The 21,396-nt window shown below is 38.3% G+C and overlaps 3 protein-coding genes across 5 annotated transcripts in view; 2 read left to right on the top strand and 1 right to left on the bottom strand.

Moving 5' to 3' along the window:
- elp3 (elongator acetyltransferase complex subunit 3) overlaps positions 1–2,722 on the top strand; it is a 36,019-nt gene extending 33,297 nt beyond the window's left edge. For both annotated transcript variants that reach the window (XM_022686524.2, XM_007245341.4), the window contains 2 exons: positions 1,817–1,898; positions 2,213–2,722. In XM_022686524.2, coding sequence (XP_022542245.1) covers positions 1,817–1,898; positions 2,213–2,289 — 159 coding nt within the window. In that variant the 3' untranslated portion in view covers positions 2,290–2,722. The remainder of the gene's footprint in view (positions 1–1,816; positions 1,899–2,212) is intronic.
- The window catches only part of ankef1a (ankyrin repeat and EF-hand domain containing 1a), a 257,727-nt gene that overhangs the window by 56,856 nt on the left and 179,475 nt on the right, over positions 1–21,396 (top strand). The gene's annotated exons all lie outside the window — the stretch shown is intronic.
- si:ch211-63o20.7 (Serine/threonine-protein kinase pdik1l-B-like) lies at positions 4,942–11,574 on the bottom strand. Of its 2 annotated transcripts, none has more exons than XM_015604837.3 (4): positions 11,492–11,574; positions 8,191–8,838; positions 7,646–7,871; positions 4,942–5,465 (listed from the first exon to the last, which is right to left on the bottom strand). In XM_015604837.3, the coding sequence occupies exons 2-4, from the start codon at positions 8,803–8,805 to the stop codon at positions 5,233–5,235; spliced, it is 1,074 nt and encodes a 357-aa protein (XP_015460323.3). In that variant the 5' UTR covers positions 8,806–8,838; positions 11,492–11,574; the 3' UTR covers positions 4,942–5,232. The 2 variants fall into 2 exon arrangements, with proteins under 2 accessions (XP_015460323.3, XP_022542257.2); XM_022686536.2 differs by lacking the exon at positions 11,492–11,574 and adding an exon at positions 9,232–9,481.

Genomic DNA, 21,396 nt, shown 5'->3' with positions numbered 1-21,396 from the left:
CATCAAGGTCTAGGATCCTCTAGAGGCTTGCAGTTGTGCATAGACCTACTATTCAGCCTCCACTAACCAGAGCTCAGAAATGGGTGCAATGGGACCAGACATACAAGAAGACTAATTTCCAAACAGTCTTGTTTACTGATGAGTGTCGTGCAACCCTGGATGGTCCAGATGGATGGAGTGGTGGACGGTTGGTGGATGACCACTACGTCCCAACAAGGCTGTGACATCAGCAAGGAGGTGGTGGAGTCATGTTTGAGTTTTTTTATTTATTTATTTATTTATTTTTTATTACTGTTATCATTTGAAGGTGTGTTGAACAAAATGGATTTATACTTAACACGTAATGACTTGAAATTATACTTAGTCATTTGCATGGACCATTTAGGAAAATCTAAGAAAAATATATTTTGGATAATAATTTGGAACACGGTGTAAAGTTAGGTCCAGCAACACATGCAGAATGGGCTTTTTGCCTGGTTATTTTTAAACCATTTGTACTTGGCTTTTGCTGTGGGCTTCAGGTCATTGTCTTGCTTTAAAATAAATATTTTTCCAAGTTGTATTTTTTTGGGAGACTAAATCAGACTTCCCTTTACATATAACATTTCACCTAGCATTCAGAATTCAGTGTAATAGAGATAGATTTAACTAGCAATTATAGTTAGTTAGACATCTAAGATACAAATCTGTTACTGGTCTTTTGAAGTAACCAGTTGTAAATGGGGCTTTGGTCAAACGCATAAATTAAGCAATAAATGCAATTTTTTCATCTCCTGTTAAATATCTAAAAGTAGTGAAGTACAACCCCACGGAAAAGTGTATATATAAAATACAAAAACTAAAATATTTTATTACACAGATCTTTTACACAATTGGTGCATTTTCAGCACTCATTCCAGACTTGCCCACTTGCCTTTTGCTTTAACAGATACATTTAGGCGTGAAACGATTACTCGAGTAATTCAAGTTACTTAATTAAAAAAAATGATTGAGTAATTTTCTGTGCATCGAGTAATCGTTTATTTAATTTAAAAACTCAGTGCGCTGTAATTCACGCTTTTAATGTGACCACTCGCTCAGCGTTACGCACAGTAAGAAGGAGCAGGCGGCGGAGGTTTGTAGTTGAGAAGAGGGTATTTTGAAACAGCGAGGGAAAAGAGCGACAACTTACGAGGAAAAGGGAAATAATAAAGGAGCATTTTAGGATGGACAGCGTGTATTCGCTCCTGCCTCCCACAACAGCACGTTTTAATGCTGCACCGTCTCAGCCGAGGACACATTAGCGGTGGAGCCAAGAGAAGGTTAATGTAACGTATAACAAATCAATGAGATTAACATTAATGTACCTTAATAACATAACGACAGAGCTGCGGAGTGCGGGTTATTAGAAATGCTGTCAAACAAATATGTTTTATCTGATTACTCGATTAATCGATTTGATTTTTCATGAGAATACTCAATAACTAAAATAATCGATAGCTGCAGCCCTAGATACATTCCTAAAAGCAGCTCGTCTGGATTATGTTCATATGAGGATAGGCATAAAAACTGATTCAACAATGATGAAGTGTATATAAACACAACCAAAGGTCTAAAGACACTGAGGTCATAAAGCCACCCACATTTATAGAATCTAACAAGCTAAAAATATGCAAGCAGCCATTGCTGCCTTCCTTATTCAGTATTTTAATTGTTATGTAAAGGAGCTGCTGTCATTTGAACAGAATACATGCTGTTGTGAATTCATACAGAAATAATGCTTTGATGTTTCAGTTATTCACTATTATTCAGTGTGTCTGCTATTTTGTGTCGGCAGGGCTTTGGGATGATGCTGATGGAGGAGGCAGAGAGAATAGCCAGAGATGAACACGGCTCAGGCAAACTGGCTGTTATCTCAGGTATTGAGAGTGTATTCCCAGCTCTTCTGATGGAATCCCCACTGGCCCGTCTTCTTGAATCACCCCATTCTCCCAATGAATAAAAGCCCGGTGCACTCATCCCACCAAATCAGCTGCAGGGCCAAGATAACATTGCAGAGAAAAAAGAAATGAAATATCTCTTTTAATGTTATGATGGTTGTGACACATTTCTGCTTTTGTCGCTCTATTTCTGATATTGGTCCAAATTACAAGTATAGCTTAGAATTAAACAACATGCTGATAATTCTGTTATTACAGACACGCCCATTTATTTGATTCTTCTCTCGTTTCAGGTGTAGGAACTAGGAATTACTACAGGAAGATGGGTTACGAGCTGGAGGGGCCGTACATGGTGAAACGATTGGACTGAAAGCTTCACAGAAAAGGACAAACAAGGACACGAGGATAATTCCACCAAGGTTTATATCATTACAGCTATGGGAAGCAACAGATTTAAAGAGACTGGCATGAAAAACTGTATTTTACAGTTCAGAAATGAAAGATTAAGATCAGGGCAGGGGCTTGGCTGCCACTCCAAAACTTTTATACACATCGCCAAAAATAAAGAAATAGGCAGGAGGGATCTGGGGTACTCCCTGCAGTTATTGAATTAAATATTTATAGTGTCAGTTTAAAGGAGAGAAGGACGTTATTTTATCTAAGCAGCATTTCAAATCCTTATTAATCCACCATGTTTTTCTGTCTACATCCTGAAAATGAATTGCAGTTCCACTGAGAGTAGTAGCCTCTTTCTGTCATTCATTCTCTTTTGTTTCCAATAAATAAAGAGTATTTATCTCCAATTTTAGCGACGATTGTAATTGCACAGTGATATAAATGGCACATATTTGTCAGCTGGAAATTCGATCCAGTGAAACAGTAAATTTGGCTTCACTTGAATGGGCATAACGTGTCCATCACCGCGTTCAGCGGAACTGACAGAGCCCAGAAAACATTAATAATCAGTGCTGGCCTACTGTCTGCACCAGAAAAGCTTTTAAAACCTGACACTGAAGTGGTCTGAAATTAAATTGCATTCATTCTTGTCAGCAGTAAAAGTTACAGTCTGCTTTTATTTTTCACTAAAACTACACTCTCATTTTAGTCTGTCACCACCACGCTGCCGAATTTCCATCCCGAGTCTCCTGGGGTGGTGAAGGCTCTCTTCTTGGCGGGAGAGCTCATGATATTTCTGCTGATGGGTTTTTGCTGCTTCATTTAACACTGCAATACCCAATTATGTCTCTGTCTCAGGCGCCATGAGTCAAGGTGTCACACGAATGATGACTGACCGGCCTTTAAAGCTAAGCTTCCAGGAGCTCAGTCATACAGCTCCTGTAAGCGGTTTGGCGTGTGAAAAATGATTTCCAATAAACTGGAAAATGTTATACGGCATCAGGCAGATGTTTTTATTTTTTTCCTGTTCAGTGACCCTCCTCTTACACCATGTGATTAAATGCGGGGTGGTCTCGTAATTTCCCGGCAGAGGCCTGTTGTCGTGACATTATTGAGAGCTAACACTGCCACTGGGACAATGAAGAATATGAAGAATGGCATAATGTCACATGTGCCATCCTTCCAATTTGGAGGCTAAATCTCCACAGGCCTTTTGACCCCCGAGCTGAGACGTGATGCGTTTTGCACCGAGTGTGTTTTCTATGGTTACTGTTCCAGTTCATCCAATAAAATACAGATGCTCCTGCGAAGACGAGCGTTAAGAAATGTGAGGCCGCTTTGGTGCACAGGTCGAGGAAAGGATGACCCACGGTTTGATCTGCAATTGGCCTGCAAAGGGCAAAGTGACCGGAGTGGGAAATGTCACAGACTGAGATGTGTTTAAAAGACACAGATTTATATCGGATCATTCCTGGGTGGGGGGCATGAGGTTAAACCTCAGCAGCCCTTTTATGTTTGATGTCTCATCTTTGCTCATAGGTTCCTGGCCTCCATTAGCTGTGTAGTGCGGCCTGCTGAAACTTTTAGGATTGTTGCCCTTTCCACGTGAAGACATCCCCTGCCTTTTTTGTAGAACTTCTTCCCAAAATACAGTAGCTACTTTTTTCAAGTATCTCTTTCCCAGACCTCAGGTAAAGGGCAAGGACCATAATTTTAGCTGAATTAGTTGGACTAACCCCGTTGTTGGTGCCTATATCTATGAAGTGCTGAATTCAGTTAACCATGGATCAGTAAGCCCATTATTTTATTCAGTCTTTATTTATTCTAATTTCAGTATTACTTGCTCTTTCTTCTATTTACTAAGTTAGAAAATATTAACCCAAGTGAAGCACAGTGTGATAGACTCTCTCAGTTGACTCAAGCAATGGATTTCTGCCTTTTCCTTGTGCTAATAAATGAGTTCAACAAAAAAGAAATTGCGTTCTGGATCCAAGCAGGTATCATCAGGAGCAATCAAACTCAAAGTTTAATTTCCTGTGGATGACTGAGTGCAGTCTCCAAATAGAAAAGCCATTTGACAGTCCACACTGTGCAAGCATAGGCCAAAAAGAAAGAAAGTGGGCAATAACTTCATGAAAACAGCTCCTCCAGCCCATTCAATCTGGAGAAAAGAGACAGACGATCGCAGCGAGAGATAGGAATAAAGCTGAGTTTCGGCAGCCCCTGGGAAAATGCTCCACACCCTTCCTCGTTCTTGATGTTGGACATGCTCCATCAGCTGCGTAAAAAAGTCCTGCAGTCACATGAATGGGCTAAAATTAAACCGATGCCTTCATAGTGCAGATTTGTGGTGTGACCATGATAAGTGCTCATCACATTAATCTTGTCTCTGACAAGATTAAACTTGAGCAATACAAAGAGTTTGGTTGTTGCACACCTAGCTAACGAAAAATAATTATTATACGCCACACTTGCGGGTCCTGAAACTGTATGTACTTTATCAACCTTTTAAAGAGACAAAACCTAAACACAATGAAATTTGTTTTGATTATTAAAACAAAAATTATATACATCCCATATTTCCATTGTATAGCCAATGTCATGAAGGAACAGGCAATATTAGCAATCATTTGTTTTATTTGCCATTGACATACAATCAAAATACAGCACAGACAAATTTAAGCTATGTACAAAAATGTTTGAATCATACATGTTCAAAATCCCTGACAAATCTTAATTATACATACAATACAGTACAAAAGCACCTACTAGCAGGCAAGTGGTTTCTCAAACTTTTTTTTTTAATTGCACCTCATAGACTTAACATTTGTGATGTCTGGAGGGGCCCAAATGACTAGTTTGAGGACCACTGCATTAGTCCGTTAAAAGAGAGATGGGAAATTTAGAAGGTTTTGTCTCAAGGGGGGTCTATGGCCTGGTGGACCCTCTTCTCCAGCTGTAGTGCAGTGGGTCTGGCATCAGGGTCGTAGGCCAGCATATCCAGCAGCAGTGTGCAGATGGCAGAGTTCGGAGGAGGTGGCACTGGTGGAGCCCGCCGGGCCTTTATGGGAATGACCAGCTGCAAGGAAGGGTTTTGACAAAGGGCCTCTCCCAGTGGGGTAATCCATCGACCCCTTTCCACATACGCTCCTGCAGGATACAAAAGAAAAGAAAAAAAGTCCTTCATATTAAATACCAAACAAGTTTCAGTAAAAATCTGTAAGTGTCATACATTTTAAACCCTACTTCTACAACAAAGACTTGCAGTTGGTATTTTAGTTTTTCCCCCAAATCAATGAATTGGATTGAGGTAGAGGCTGTGCACAGGCCAAAAACTTCTTCCACACAAACTCAGGATGGAAAAAGTCATTTTTATGGATCTCACTGTGTGCACAGAGACACTCATGATGAAATAGAAAAGGTTTTTCTCCATACTGTTTCCACATAGGTGGGGACACAATTCTTTAAAATGTCCCTGATGTAGCAGTGGGCATTTCAGTCACATTTGAAATTCAGATTTTTTTTTTTTATTCCTATACCCACAAATAAAAGTGCGTGTAAATGTGTGTTTGGAGTGTATATGTTTAACTAAAATTAACAAGTCAAATGATTCAGTGTGTGTTTGTCAGCTGAAGTATTTCCAGAGATTTTCTCAAGTAAGTCCAGTATTTAAGTTCAATCAATTATTGCCATGATATACAGATCAGTTTTATTTGTATGTACTCTAATGCAAAAATCATACATGCAACAGACACATAAACTGAATCTTTAACCTGGTGAAATGAAACTTCTACTGGCCAATTCTACTGGCAGTGTTTGACCATGGATAGCTTAAGGCTTGAATGCTTAATTTTATGTCCCTATTAGCCATATGTGAAAACGCAGAACATATTTAAAACAGTCTCCGGTTATGTTAGTTCGTTTTAATAATTGTAATTGGATTCAGCCCAAAACAACCGCACCAAGACCAGAGAGAGGAGGTGGTCTCGGCCTGGTTCCAAACAAACTCGGGAGTGGTTTGCTTGTGATGAGAATGTGTTCAAGTCTCAATCTGACCCAACAATCCTATATACTCCTTTTATTTCAGCTAAACTGCTGATCAGGTGCAGTTTAATGTGATATATTAGCCAGATATTTACCACAGCTATGAAAAACACTGTCTGCTGCTGCTCCATGCTATTTACACACTGAACGTGGTAAGTGCAGAGCTTACCACACACATGCTCAACTCTGTGTACTATGTGGACATCTGCACCGCACCTTCCATTGAATTTCAGTCTTCAGTGTTCAATAAGCTTCACACTGCACAGATGTACGCTGTTCTGGAATACAGAACTTTCGCCACACAGCTCTGACCAATCAAAGGAGACAATTGCTTGCGTGGTTTATTGGTCCGCATTTTGGAAACCAAACCAAACAAAGGAAGATTATGCTTCAAGTAAACAAACTCATTAACTGATCCAGACCAAGGAAACAAACCACAGGTGTGGAAAAAATATCTTCATACATTTAGGCATATAGTTTGTTCATTTAAAATACTAAAAATCAGTGTTAATGATCTAATTATTTAAAATAAATATTAGTCAGGGGTGCATCAAGGGCGAGTTTGACATACAAGGCACGTTCACTGATATTTAGTGCAGTAAAAAGAAGACATTTCTGCTTCGGGCGGATATGAGTCGAAACAAGGTAATTACACCGCTGTCTGAACTGCCAAGGCACTCTAGCCATCGATAATACACCATATCAATAAGCTTCCTAACCCATTCAAATTGGACAATCCTTTAAAACAAACCATAGCAGTCATTCTGATATAGATCAGATGCAGTGGCATAAACATTAAACTGGGTCACTCAGGGTTCAACATATAACCAATTTGGTCTCTCTGTAAATAGAGGCTCTATTAGGTACAAGAAGGCAGCTGCCTTGGAAGTCACGGGATTTAATAGTAATTCTACAGAAAAGCCATGGCTAAAACCTTAACAAATTACACATTGTTCTTCAGTGGTCTCTGCTAATTACAAATTAGCATAGAAACTAACCTGCTTTTGCTGGTGTGTTAGATCAGGGGAAATCCTGCACCAAGACATGAAATTAGAAACAAATGGCACTGACCCAGACTTGACATTGTCGTTGAAAATATTTTAGTATTCTAACCTCTCAGATAAATCTCAGTCATTAAAAGCATTAAGTGTGACGCTTGACCATGTCACCCATTTTTATCTAATGGCTAAAAGGCTAAACTACTTCCAACTGTCACTCATACTGGAGGGAAAAAAGAGTGATCAGACTGAGACTGAGATAACACTGATCAAGGACCCAGAACTCACCCAGCTGCTCCTGGTTAGAGCCATCCTCATAGAAGGTGATTCTCTCCAACACAGCCCAGAAAAGCACACCCAAAGAGAAGATGTCGGCCTGGGCAGTGTAGTTGAGGCCAGCCCACACCTCAGGAGCCATGTAGAAGTCTGAGCCACAAGTAGAGGAGAGGGCCAACCTGCTCTGCTCTCCATCTGTGGGGCCCTCCACCATCTTGCTGAGCCCAAAATCTGCCACCTGAAAGACAAATCGGCATCAAATAAATAAAGATTTTTAGCTCCTTAACAGCAGTCTTGTATCAACAAAATATTTAATTTGCTCCTTAAATAAGTAATAGCTAGGATCCACATTTTATTAAGTGACCAAATTCCTGTCTAGTTGGTAAAGTGGCAAAATATATACTTTTTTTTTTTATAAGGTTTTACTTGCAGAACTAAAGAAAGGTAGAATGGTTAAAATATAGGTATGATTCGGAAATAACAAAGAAAAGGAATACTGATCAGAATTCATTTATCAAATATGATATGACAATATATGGTGCGACTCCAAAACATACCTTTACCACTGGCCCAGTTTTAGTCAGACAAACAAGAACGTTGTCTGGCTTTAGGTCTCTATGCACTATGCCCAATCCATGAAGGAAGGCCATAGCACTACTGAGCTGCCGTACAACCTGGTGATTACGCTGGGAATCTGGACACATGGACAGCATGTACTGGTTTAGGTCACCTCCTTCACAGTACTCCATGACCAACCACAGGGCAAAGCAGCGTTTAGGCACCTCCTCTGTCTGTGCTATCCTTCTCCTCGTCCTAGACGTGTTCCTCCTCTGGCTTTTTGAGTCTTTGTCAACAACTCTTCCTTTAAGAGCGCTCTCTACCAGGTCCAAAGGCAGCCTGCTTGACTTCAGAGGCTGCAGTGTTTTAGGTCCCGTCTGCAGGAAGCAGTTGTAGAGGGCAATGACATTAGGATGGTTTCGGGCTGTGGCTCTCATAGCCCAAAGTTCTTGCAGGTAAAGTTCAATGCTTTCTGGGCTACAGCAGGGGAGACGTTTGATAGCCACCGTGTCCCCACGCTGACCCCACCAGCCAGTCTCGGTAATACGACCCTCAAACACAACTCCATAACTGCCTCGACCAACCTCCCGCTGCAAAGTGTACACTTCGTCCATTTTAGTTGTAACTAAGCTCCCACAGCTCCTCACCTGCAAAATAAAAAAATAAAACAAATTACATTATCGTAGTTCAAATCACCCAAACATTCCATTATTTTCTATAAAATTCACAACAGAATTAAAAAGATGAAGCTGACTACAATTAAAACACATGCATCAACTCTGGGCCCATCCTAGAATTCAAATGAGGTAATTATAATAGGGATGTCACAAAGGCTATGTTCACATTTGCTCAGATTGGATTTGGCTATCCTGATGGTTCACATTCACAAATGTAAGTGATCTGTATCTGTGTGTAATGGGAATGAATCGGTCCCTGAAACGCCTTACATGCTCACATTGATACTTGTATAAACTTCAATTATATTTAGGAGACGACTCTTAGCTTTATAAAGGTGAAATGGATCCGTTAGCAGCTCATACATGGAGCATCTTTTGCTGGAGCGGAGAGTAAACAGCTGGTCTGAAGTACATGCTCAAGTCGAGGAGGTAAACAGGGTTTTCGCAGTCCAGTTAGTTTTCCCAGAGAGAACACAGCTGTTAATGTGTCTTAATCCAGCAACAACTAAAATAAATCATACAAAGATGATTTTAATGTCACTTTGCAAATGCGGATTACAGGACTATAACACTGTACCATTATTGTGACAAACTGTTACTGGAAACTGACAGATCTTAGAGAGCACTGACCAACTGGCATTGTTAGATTACAAAGAGCATAATTTGTACAATTTTTTATATATATATATATATATATATATATATATATTTTTTTTTTTTTTTTTAAATCTGGCATGCCAACTGAATTTACTGTGTGACAAAATACAGTGATACATTTAACATACTCTGAGAATGTCCGTATTTATTGTAATACATGTCCTGCCTCATTACCAACCCCTAAGCAGGAAGCACATTACAGAGTACAGAGAGAGAATGGTCATCTCTAGGGGTGTGCCATATTGTATAATACACAATAATATTGCCATATTTTTTTAAGTTGTTATCGCAATAATACCCTCAAAATATTGTGATCATTTTAGAACAATACGATGCCCACCCAATCATCTCAGAGAAAGATGATTAAAGACTTAAGAGTGCAGGGCATTGCTACCCAAACGAACCAAAGGTCTTGATAACCATAGCTAAACTGTTTGTTTTCTGCACGTATGGATTATGTGGATACATTTTTTAAATTAGTGCTGGGAGGTGCTATGGAGGGCCATGTAGAACAGCACTGCCAAAAAAGCAGATACAGCTCGCTAACTAACCCAGCATACAATGTTAGCATAACAAGCTAATACACTGAGGTAATGGTAGCTCAGCTCTGTTGGGTCAAATACTTTGTCCTGCCTGGAAAAAAAATTAGAACAGCACTTTATCTGAGGAGCTACTGTTGCTGTTCCTCACTGTGAGTGTTTTATCTGAGTAAGATAGAAAAACAACTGCAAACAGCAATTATTAACTGAGAAAAGAGACGAATGGAACTGCACAATCAATCCACAGCTCAGAGAAAATTTCCTCTCATCCATTTATTCCTCATTTATTTAGATAAAACTCCCTAAAACTCTTGATACAAGGTGCAAACTTAAATAGCAGTACCTACAGCCCTTTTAAATATATTAATACTGTAGCTAGAAGGATAATATTAATGCACTTTAAACTGAATGTATTCATTAACTGGAGAAAGAAGGGAATTGTGGCTGATTTTAATACTGTATTATGGCTTTATTAATAACATATTGTAAATTGATACTAATATTGTGTCTGACTTGTGCAACAGAGCTTTTGACAAATATCTTTTTGAATACTTAAACATTAAGTATTTTAGCACCATTCGCAGTGTTTATGTAACTATTTTAAATATTTAATTTTGTGAAGAAAATTGTGTTAAAGTTGTTGGCGTATCTCTTTTTCAGATTTATTCATATTCTTCAGCTGTTTTTCTGATAATAAAGTGTGATTTCTTCATATATTGTGTAATTTATTTTTGACAAAGTAAACCTAATAGTAATCAGAGGCTTAATTAAAGGCTTAGTGTTTTATATTACACTAACAGTAGAGTAAGTCATAACCTATTTAAAAGCCCATACCGTGAAACCGTCAGAAGCTTGAAAAATTACTGATATATATTTTGTCATACCGCCCAGCACTAGTTTAGATTTAATTAGGCGATTTGTCATATCAGAATTATCAGTATTTTGCCAGGCTGAGGCCCAAAAAACACCTTTATATCTCCAGCATGAGCCAGTTCTCAATACTCAATCTAATAAAACATGAACGTGTTGGTGTAAAGTCGTTAAACTGAGTTATTACGCAACAACCTGTTCAGCCGTTAAACACAGCGATCCTTACGGAACTAGCGTAGCTCAGCTAGTTAGTACTCGGATATGAACGGAGTATTTACGGTAACGTAGTTTCAGGAAGAGACGTCTACAGTAGGGATAAAAGCGGAGGCACCAGTCCAACTGACAATTACTTACTGTGATAAACTAGATAACGAACTAGAATCAGTAACGTTAATGTTAATCCAGCCGGGTTAGGATAGAGTGAGGTTATATTAGGCTAAGTTAGCGTTAACGGACAGTTCCCCACTCTCTCACTCTAGTTCAGCGCTGTTAGTTGAATAAGAGAGACTGATCGAGTGCGTGTTAATCAGTAGGTGAAGTATCTGTGGTCCACTCACCCGCTCGCTCGCTCGCTCTCTCTCTCTCTCTAATCGTGAGCTGCATGGAGGCTGTGTTAGCTCCGGGTACCGAGCGGACCGAGAGCTTTAAAACACCGCTCTCAGTATAAACACGAGCTCAGCCCAAATCAAACACAAACAGCCCCGCACATCTTCCGGCCTTTCACACTTTCCCGCTTTCCGCATCATAGCGCGATCCTATTGGTTAGACCGTTCTCCCCCAGAGCAGTGCGGCCAATCAGCATTAAGATCATCCACAACTATTCAAATCCGACCAATGAGATTCATTTCCTATAGGGCTTCCAGTGCAGACTGCCCCAGCTGTGCTCCAGTTCAAAACACAGGCCATCTGTAGCGTCCCTGTTCACTCTTAATTCAGATTTACTTGTAGCTATTGAATCAACATTGAATATTTACACCTAGAGTTTCGAGCGGGATGACAGGAAACTCTTTCCTTTGAAAAACTAATTCTCATAAAAGTATTATTCTCACTTATATTTGTTCTTTATTTGCATTATTTACTTTGTTGTAGGTTCGTGTAGCCTTAAGCACTTAACCAAAGCTAGTCTATGCTAGTTATTCATTTATTTATTTGCTTCTTAGATAAAATTCCATTTAATTGTATAGTTTAAAATTCGTTCATAGAAAAAATGATGTATGACGAATGTATAAATTGTTAAATTTAGATTAATGAGACCTTGTAATTAATTAGATTTTTTCCATAAGTGCCGTGAAAATTATTTTAATTCTTTTTTTATCATTATAAAAAATATCTGTGCTGGGTGACAATCGTGTAACAATGGCACCATTTTAATTGACATGTTATACATTTGTTTTCGTCTTGTAAAAGTGACAGTCCATAACTCTGCACACATTGTTTGCAGAGATGTTTAGTAACAAAGTTGGACTTATTCACAAATGTACTTAAGTACTAAAATTCTGCATTCTGCCTTTAACTACTGTGTACCTATTCTGCCTGTAATAACTACATAAGACAGCACTGTACTTTTACTTTCAGTAATTGAGTAGTACATTTTAGAATGTACAGTTTTGAATTTGATGCGAGCATCAACTGGAGCTCCACTGGCTACCAGTTGACGCTCGCATCAAATTCAAAACTCTTACAATCGCCTACAAGGTGATGACAGAACAGGCTCCTTCCTACCTGCACTCACTCCTGAAGGCTTACGCTACCTCCCGGCCGCTGCGCTCCTCCAATGAACGTCGCCTCGCTTTGCCAAACATTCACACAAAGCAATCCAGACTGTTCTCATACAGAGTTCCACAATGGTGGAACAAACTACCTTCCACTACCAGATCAGGAGAATCTCTCGCTATCTTTAAGAGACTCCTGAAGACAGAGCTCTTCAAAGAGCACTTACTCTCCTAACACCTCTAACACACTAACTACTTCTAACCCCATTTCCTTCTTCCCCTCCTTCACTTCTCTATCCCTTTATTTCCCTTCGACCTCCTTTAAGCCCTATCTAAAAATGGGTTATCTAAATTCCTATTCCTTTTGTACTTCATTATTGTAAGTCGCTTTGGACAAAAGCGTCTGCCAAAAAAAAAAAAAACTACTTGCAATATTTAAGTACAAACAATATTGAATACTTTAGTACTTAATTGTGGAGCTTAAAGAACACTTCAACTTTTATTCGTCACTTTTTTGATAGAGTATTTGTACTCATACTGAGTCTCTAGTACTGTAAACACACCTGGTTGTTACTAGTTAAGACACAACATACAGACTATCTAGTGTTAACTAAGGGGTTTAGAAGAGACCAGCTATTCCATAAACTATTCCATAAAGCAAATGAACAGAAAAGCGACACTTAGTAAAGACTTCACACCCAAACCATATTAGGGCAGTTTCCCAGCCAGGGATTAAAACTAGTCATAGAGTATGGCTGCGTCCCAGTTGTGTACAACACACTTATACTGTAACATATAAATTATATAGTAATCTTCATAGTGTGGATTGGCAGGTTAGTCTGAGTTAATACACAAAATGTTAACCCATTTTAAACAGAAAATGATAAAGCATAAAGTGTTCTCCAGCATTTTTTTAATTCATTTATATTCCTTTATTGTTTCTTTCTTTTGCAATGTTGTATATGTCCCTATAACACTGCAAAAAAGCCATCTGCTGAACTTAATTGCAATTAACTGCTGTATTGTTGTCTGCAATTATTTCTAATATTGTTCCAGACATGAGGCATTGCGGAATAATAGGGTCCATCATTATCACTACCGTCGTAAACTAAACAGTCCCAAGTATGCTTTGAGGATATTTCAGTATACTCAAACGTCACACCTTTCTCTATGCTACATATTACCTACTCAAAAACTAGGCTTAATCCCTCTCTTTAAAAAACGCCCCCTTATACTCCAACAACAAAATCCAGCTTTAAAAACTACTGAAAAAAATCGTATTTGTGTTATTTGTTATATGCAAGCTAATGTGCCAGTAGCTAATGTGATTAAATATCAAATATACAGCACACACTCCTTTTTGTCTATCTACATCACACCAAATTTTATATTGCATCACAAAAGAGTAGCTAAACTCTCTGGCTTAATTGATTCTGTCTTATATAAATGTGTTCAAGTTTGTTAGTTTCTTTTTTGGTTGTTTGTTTTCAAAAAGATATTAGCTAAAAGTATGCATTCACTAAGATTATAGAGTCAAATAAAGCCATTTAAATGTAATCATTTAATGCAATAAAGAATAATTACACCTCATTCCACACCCACGCTAAGAAAGCATCTCTAATAAAAAATTTCTAATAATAAGTGTTTTAAACACAGAAAAAGGTGTCTCATAATATGTGTAATTAAGAAATAAATATATGCACAATAATTATAGAGAATGGATCAGTGACTCTAACAGCTCCACTCTCCTCCACTGCTCAGCGCTTAGTCACATCATCCGCTTTGCCACTCTGCCTGTTGCTCAGACGCATTGTATAAAAATACACTCCCAATACTGCAGACATCCCAAGTTGCAAAAGTTGATTTCACAAAAACACCCAAAGATCTGATGTTTAATCTTAATCAGTCAGTCACTGTATTACTGTATGAATACACAGAATATGAAATAGGTACAACAGCATCATGGTTTTACCAACCAAACTGGGCTTGTTTAAATGTCATTCCTGGGAAAGAACAGTCAGGCTGTGGGGGTGTTTTAGCAATTATCTAGTAATTTATACTAATAAAGCATATCATAGTAAATTAACACCATCTCTGTTAATTTTATCAGCTCCACTTACCACATAGCATGTGGTGGGTGAATTTTCACTTTCGTTGAGTTGGATATTTTTAGCTGACCTGCTTATTTTTAGCAGAAAATTCTGCTGCCAGAGAGGCAGGTTTTTCAGACTATACATTGCTAACCTGCACTTTGGAAAGCTTGCTGAAATGATTCCGTCATTTCCTGTGTTTTTCGGCTGATGTGTGATGGACCATCGTAATGCAAACTGTTTAACAACATAATTCAGTAATAGAAACATTTCATAGTACTTTAACCCTTGTGTTGTCTTGCGGGTCAAAAGTGACCCACTACCATGTTTAGCTGTAGAAAAAATACCTTAAACTATCTTTTTCCAACTTTTCCTAAAGGCATCCTATAATTAGAAAAAGTGATGGAAAGATTCAAACACCAAAAAAAAGTATAAAGGCCATACACAAACTCTCTCTAATACACACAGCATCAAACATCATAAGGATGACTCCAGGGCCAACAGTGTGCTTCCCATGTCCAGGACATTTTATCCCATCCACCTTTCTCCTGTTCATCACACCAGCCATCCAAAAAAATCATCCTGGAGAAACAAATTTGAAGGATTCAAAATTCAATTAGGCTGCTTTATTTTGGGGCTTTGGTAGGGCGGATCATTTTTGACGTGTAGGACAGGAGGAGTAAACAGAATGTTAAGATTGCACAAGGGTTAACTTTTAATACTTTGGTACACTTTGAGATACTTCTGTATATTACAACAATATTACAAAGCCAATAACTTGAGAATGTTCACTTTTAATCAGGTATTGATTAAGATAATGAGAGAAAAAGCTCACAGTGAGCAGGAGCAGTTGTAACAGGCTGCCACTTGTGCAGCCCGAAACAAACATGACTTATTACTACTTTTACTGCATAGTACAGATATTCAGGTTCTGTACTGTCCATTTATGAAATATTTAGTTTTAGGGACAATGAAAAACATATGCTACATCTGTGCAACATCTGTGATTTTTCAAAACAAATCGAGTCCCACTAGACCTTTTAAAATTAATTTAAAAGCCATTTGACCAGTGGTAGGATGCCCCCCCCCCCCCCCCCCTTGTGCAGGTTTCACAAGTACTTTATGCCTTCTGTCTACATGAAGAGTACAACGAGCAATATGACAGGAGGAGCCCTACAACGTTTCCCCTCTTCTCACTCTTCCAACTGCTCAAATTGCTTTCAAACTGCTTTTCAGTGTACAAATTGCTTTTTCCAGTGTGTACCTCACTTGCAAAGGAGGCTACCAACAGAACACAGATTCCTTCTGGGTGCAATTTTTTGGATGATAAGTGTGTACACTGTATAAGTATTGAGACAACTGTGTAAAATCAACTTAATATTCTGTAGGATAAAACATTTGTGACACTTCTTCTTTCATTTTCGGTACACAATATAGGTGTATGAAGAATTTATTACATTTTAATTCATGAAAGCAACAAGAGTTAACCAACAGAAAGAAACCCAACCTGATTTCAGAAGCAAAAAGAACTATTCTTCTCTGAAACGATCAAGGAATATTGTCTTCTGCAAATATGTGCTGTTGGAATCAGGAAACACCCCCAGGGAATCCTAAGGGCAGATATAAACTCTAATCTCATTGCTGTTATGCACTGCTGATATACAGCCTGTCAGGCTTCCCTTTTTCATAAAATAGGTATTACCTGATAGCACATTTCCTATAACTCATAGCCTTATCTCCTCTGTTGATCACAATGTCAAGTCTCACATTGAATGCTGTTTCAGAAATTGCAGGGAGGAGTAGGAGATAATGACATGGATATGACGTCAGTCAATAGCCTGAAATTCTCTAATATGGTATGGCAGGAACTAAAGGGCAAAGGGGGTATTACCTCTTCCGGCATTAACTTCAGCACAAAGACTGTGTGCCAAGAGCTTCATGGCATAGTTTTTCTGGCTGAGCATCTGCATACAAGCCTTACATCACCAAACACAATGCCAAGCATCGGATGGAGTGCTGTAAAGCACACTGACACTGGACTCTGGAGTAGTGGAAACGTGTTCTGTGGAGTTATGAATCATGCTTCTCTGTCTGGCAGTCTGATGGACAAGTCTGAGTTTGGGGAATGCCAGGTGAATGTTATTGTCTGACAGCAATATGCCAACTGTAAACTTCAGTGGAGGAAGCATAATGCTATGGGGCTGTTTCAGAGCCCACTTACTTCCAATGAAGGAAATTTCAACTCTTTAACATACCAAGACTTTTTGGACAATTGTATGCTTCCAAAATCTAAATAAATTATTATTAATCAAGTTAAAGGTTACATAAATACCAATGAGCATAACTTTAGATCAAAAACTATTTCTATTTTTAGCATTCTTAATTGCAAGCATAACAGCATTTGCGAGATCCTGCTGCTGAGGGTTTTCTCATCAACAGTAATAGACAAAAATGATATTAGCAATTCCCACTTACCACCCACTCAGACAACATTTTAGTTCAGATATTAAAGACCTTTCTTGTTTTATTGCCAACCGAGCAGGACAACAGCTTTAGCAACAAGTGTGCTGGATCTACAGGCCCAGCTGGAACATCTGTGGACAAATGTTTCACAGGATACCAAACAGTACCTGTGTGCTTCCATAGCCACAGTCGTAGAGACAGCCTGACAATGAACTAGAACCTCTTTTTACCAGAAACACATGGCAACATCAAAATGAATCTCAAATAAGACCATTATGGAGTAAAAATGTGGAACATTTATACTGTATGTCTTACCAGTGATCTAATGAACATCTAAATTAAGTCTAAATTATCTAAATGAAGTTTTCCCTCCTGTAGTAGGGAATGGATTAGGTTTATCTTAAATACTTTATTTTACTTTTCCTTATCTTACCGTGTCTGCTGTGGTCATTCAAATGGGAAAATCTTAATTTTAATTGACCTTACATTTTAATTTAGTTTTAGTTTTTTTTTTTTTTGTTTAAAATGCACACTATTACGTTTTGACGTATCATGTATTATTGACTTTTATTTCTGAGGAAGGTATGGTAAAAGAGCAGGGTATGGTAGCGTCAGTCCATGAAAAAGTCTGGTTGAAGGAACCGGTGGTTCTTTGTGCCACTCTAGCAACAGATTTAAATTATGCATTACTGGAATATCTTCTATGTGACAGGAATGGAGGAAATCTTCTCGTCTCCAGTGCAGCGAAGTCTTTGCACTGTATTTCATTTTATTTTTGAAAGCAATCAACGCTATGGCGTTCTTCTTTTAGCTCCCAGTCATTTTTAAGGGCCTAATTTAAATATCCTTAAACCCTTCCCCTCCCCCTCCCTAAATTAATGTACATTGTTATTTTAAATAAATTCACTCATTACTCAATCTTCAGTGCCTTCACATCTTCAATGTTAAAAATATACACAGACAGCATGGTGCTATTAGTTCCGGGTTTCAGGCACTGCTTCTGAAAATCTGTGCTACCTTGTCAAATTGTCTTACTGTAGTGCATATTTATAGATATATCTGTCCAATCGTGTTACTGTGTCGAATTCTCCTACTATAGTATACACTTATAGAGTGACAGTTATTCACAAAATAACATTAATGTAAATTAGTCTACAGGTAAGATAATTTTACAGACTACAACACCTTAGGATCATTTTATAGACCACAGTACCTCATGAAGGGTGCAGCTTATTTAAGTGGGAGGACAATCGGCAGAAACAGTGCAATAGTAAGTTGGGTCATGTTTGCTTCATGGTATTTATCGTCTTTTATAAAGACTCTCTATCCTATCTCTATCTCTATCCAGATAGCAGTTAAAAACCTCAGATGAGCTTTGTGTGTTTTTGGTGTGTGAGGCTAATATTTTGGCTAACCTAACTTACCCAACCCAGGCAGGTTAGTTAGCTAGGTTAGCACTTGGTTAGTGATAACTGATTAGGCTTGTTTGCTCCAAAGAAATACAAACCCAAAACTTAATTACAGTTCTGTGTGTGTGTGTGTGTGTGTGTGCGCGAGAGAGAGAGAGAGAAACAGAGAGAGAGAGAGAGAGAGGAAAGTAGTTTTAGCTAAAGCTATTAAGCTAGGTTAGCATTTAGCTACTGTTAACTGATTAGGCTAGCTATTGTTTGCTTCAAATAATGATAAGATGTCTCTGGTAAACCTTGCCATGCTTAAAAATGGGTTAGAAGAGAGTATTTGTGTGTGTGAAAATGGTAACTGATAAGGTTATTTACCTACTGATGTTATATACTGATTTGTGTAACACTTTTAAGTTTACTACATGATTCCTTATGTGTTTCTTCATAGTCTGGGTCAGGATCAGGGCTGAATGAGCAAGAGAGCAATAGATAATTTAAGTCATATATTAGATTTGTAACTAATGTGATGCAGGTTTAGTTTATGCCAAGATCACCAAATAGGTATTGGCTAAATGACTAATGACCAAATCGGCACTTTTCTTATGACTTTATTTTGTGGCTTTTTGATTAATTTGCTGCAGTTGTAGTAAAGTCTGAACTCCTCACCCATTTATAAATCTTCAGGGATGCATATTGAAAGCTAATTTAAGCATTTTAGACGATAAATCATATCATGATAATTATCACAATGATCATTTTTTGGTGTGTATAAAAAAGAGTGTGTATTTGAAAAGAGTAGACTGACTAAATAACATTCATTGGTTCAGAGAACTCCATAGAAGTTGTGATGGAGCCTTGATTTAAATAAAAAAGGTTTCGCAGAAAGCATGTCTATTTGATGCATGTCAGTAAACAATTTCATTCTCTTTGAATCAATTAAAGCACCAGTATTAATAACCATCAGCAAGGTCTTGGCAGCTGATTGCCTCCAGCTCCCCCCGTAAACCAAGGCCGTGTCTTCCCCAATGGCTCGGGCACGCATCGGTGCTTTTCATCGCTTCATAAGACAATAAAACTTTGTGCTGGGAATGATGAGAGGGAGTGAAATGGCTTTGACCAGAGCCTGCTGCGCACAATGCGTCACACAGGTGAATATGCCCGCTCACCTAATTGCATATTTTGTGGGGAATTGACTTTTCAATTTCACTTTGGGTGGTGGAGGAGTGGTGACGGCTATGGCAGGGGGCTTTAGTTTTATTCCATCGTGTATCGGGTCTCTGCACTATGGCTGGATTTCAGCAGCCCTGTAATATGATGTGGCACACAGTCTGATGAATTCCCCTCTGTAGCAGACTGGAAGATTTCTTTTCAGGCCTTCATTATGCCCGAGCCCAAATATAGGCTAGCACTCAGGGCTGATATGCAAATAGGGGCATTCCCGGTGATAAGCTGTTCCCGTTGTTTGAAGGGCTGCCGGTTTATGATAAAGTTAATCAAACATCACATCCATCTCATGAGCGTGTGATTTCATTCCTTTACCACAGGAAGGTAAAAGATTGGTACATGGCATGCATTTAACTTGATGCTATTCTATTCAGCGGCTAATTACAAACAAGGATTTGTGCTTATTTTTGTTTCTAATCCTTTCAATAAAAGTATGATTACAAATATCAAAGCATACCGTGGGCATATTCAGCATAGACTTACCCAGACCCACGTTGGCTACCACAGCTAATCCAAGTCTAAATTTTGGTTTCATTGCTTAAAATTCTTTCATTGAAAATAATTCCCATTATCCACCTTATGTTGAAGCTGTCTGTTTTAAAGGGGAATTAAACCCATTTTCTACGTGCTCTGCATAATTAAATGCTTAAGATGTAAACAAAATCATGACAAGTGGTTTGTTACAAAAACCAGACATCTGAAAGGAATTAATGCCTCTAAAGGACACATCACAGAAATTGACTACACTGTCTGATGTCTAAGGCACTGCTGTATGGGAATATTTTAGAGATGGTTAATTTTAATGCATTGGTGATACTAGTTTGGAGTTTAAATATTACCTGTAATACATATTATGGCATTTAAATGTCAGTAAGAAAAGCAAAAGTTTACTTTATTCCTTTCTTATATCTGCCTAGATAGAGCCCGAAAACGAGCCTATGCTTGTTCTGTCTGAGCCCGACCCGGACCTCTCCATAAACTCATGACCTTTTTAACTACAATTCTGAGTTGTTTGAATGACCAAAATCTGTTAAGAGTGATGTTAATGAACAGTGCAACACAGAACAAGCATAGGCCTTTTATTTAAGAAAAGTGTTTATTAAAAAATTAAGAAATAAAAATACAGTTAGCAATACTATTACAAACATTGCTTTTACAAATTTGACTGGTTTAAATCACCACTACATTCAGAAATAAAAGTACCTTTAAAGTGGTCTTTGAGCAATGCCATAGTAGAACCACTTTTAGAGATCAAGCTAGTTTTTAAAGCATTTTATAGCATTGCTTAAAAAGCCATTGGAGTTACTAAAGAAAAATCATAATCAGTTTATTTCTGTACAGCAAACCACTTCACAATGAACCAATTCGAACGGCTTATTTTAAATCTTAACCATTTTATTGCAATGAAATTGTTAATACACATAGACCTTAGTATTTAAGGGGGTGCTTGATTTTTTGGTGTGCATACCTGCAGGTTTTTATTTCTCAGGACAGATAAGGATTGTAGCTGAAATGTGAGCTCTTTTCATCATCGATCACACTTCTGATATCATTTCAGAGACAGTCAGTGGCT

The sequence above is a fragment of the Astyanax mexicanus genome, chromosome 1, assembly GCF_023375975.1.
Source record: "Astyanax mexicanus isolate ESR-SI-001 chromosome 1, AstMex3_surface, whole genome shotgun sequence".
NCBI lineage: Eukaryota > Metazoa > Chordata > Actinopteri > Characiformes > Acestrorhamphidae > Astyanax > Astyanax mexicanus.
The sequence above is the reverse complement of the archived record's forward strand: the minus strand, read 5'-3'. Positions and strand labels throughout refer to the sequence as shown.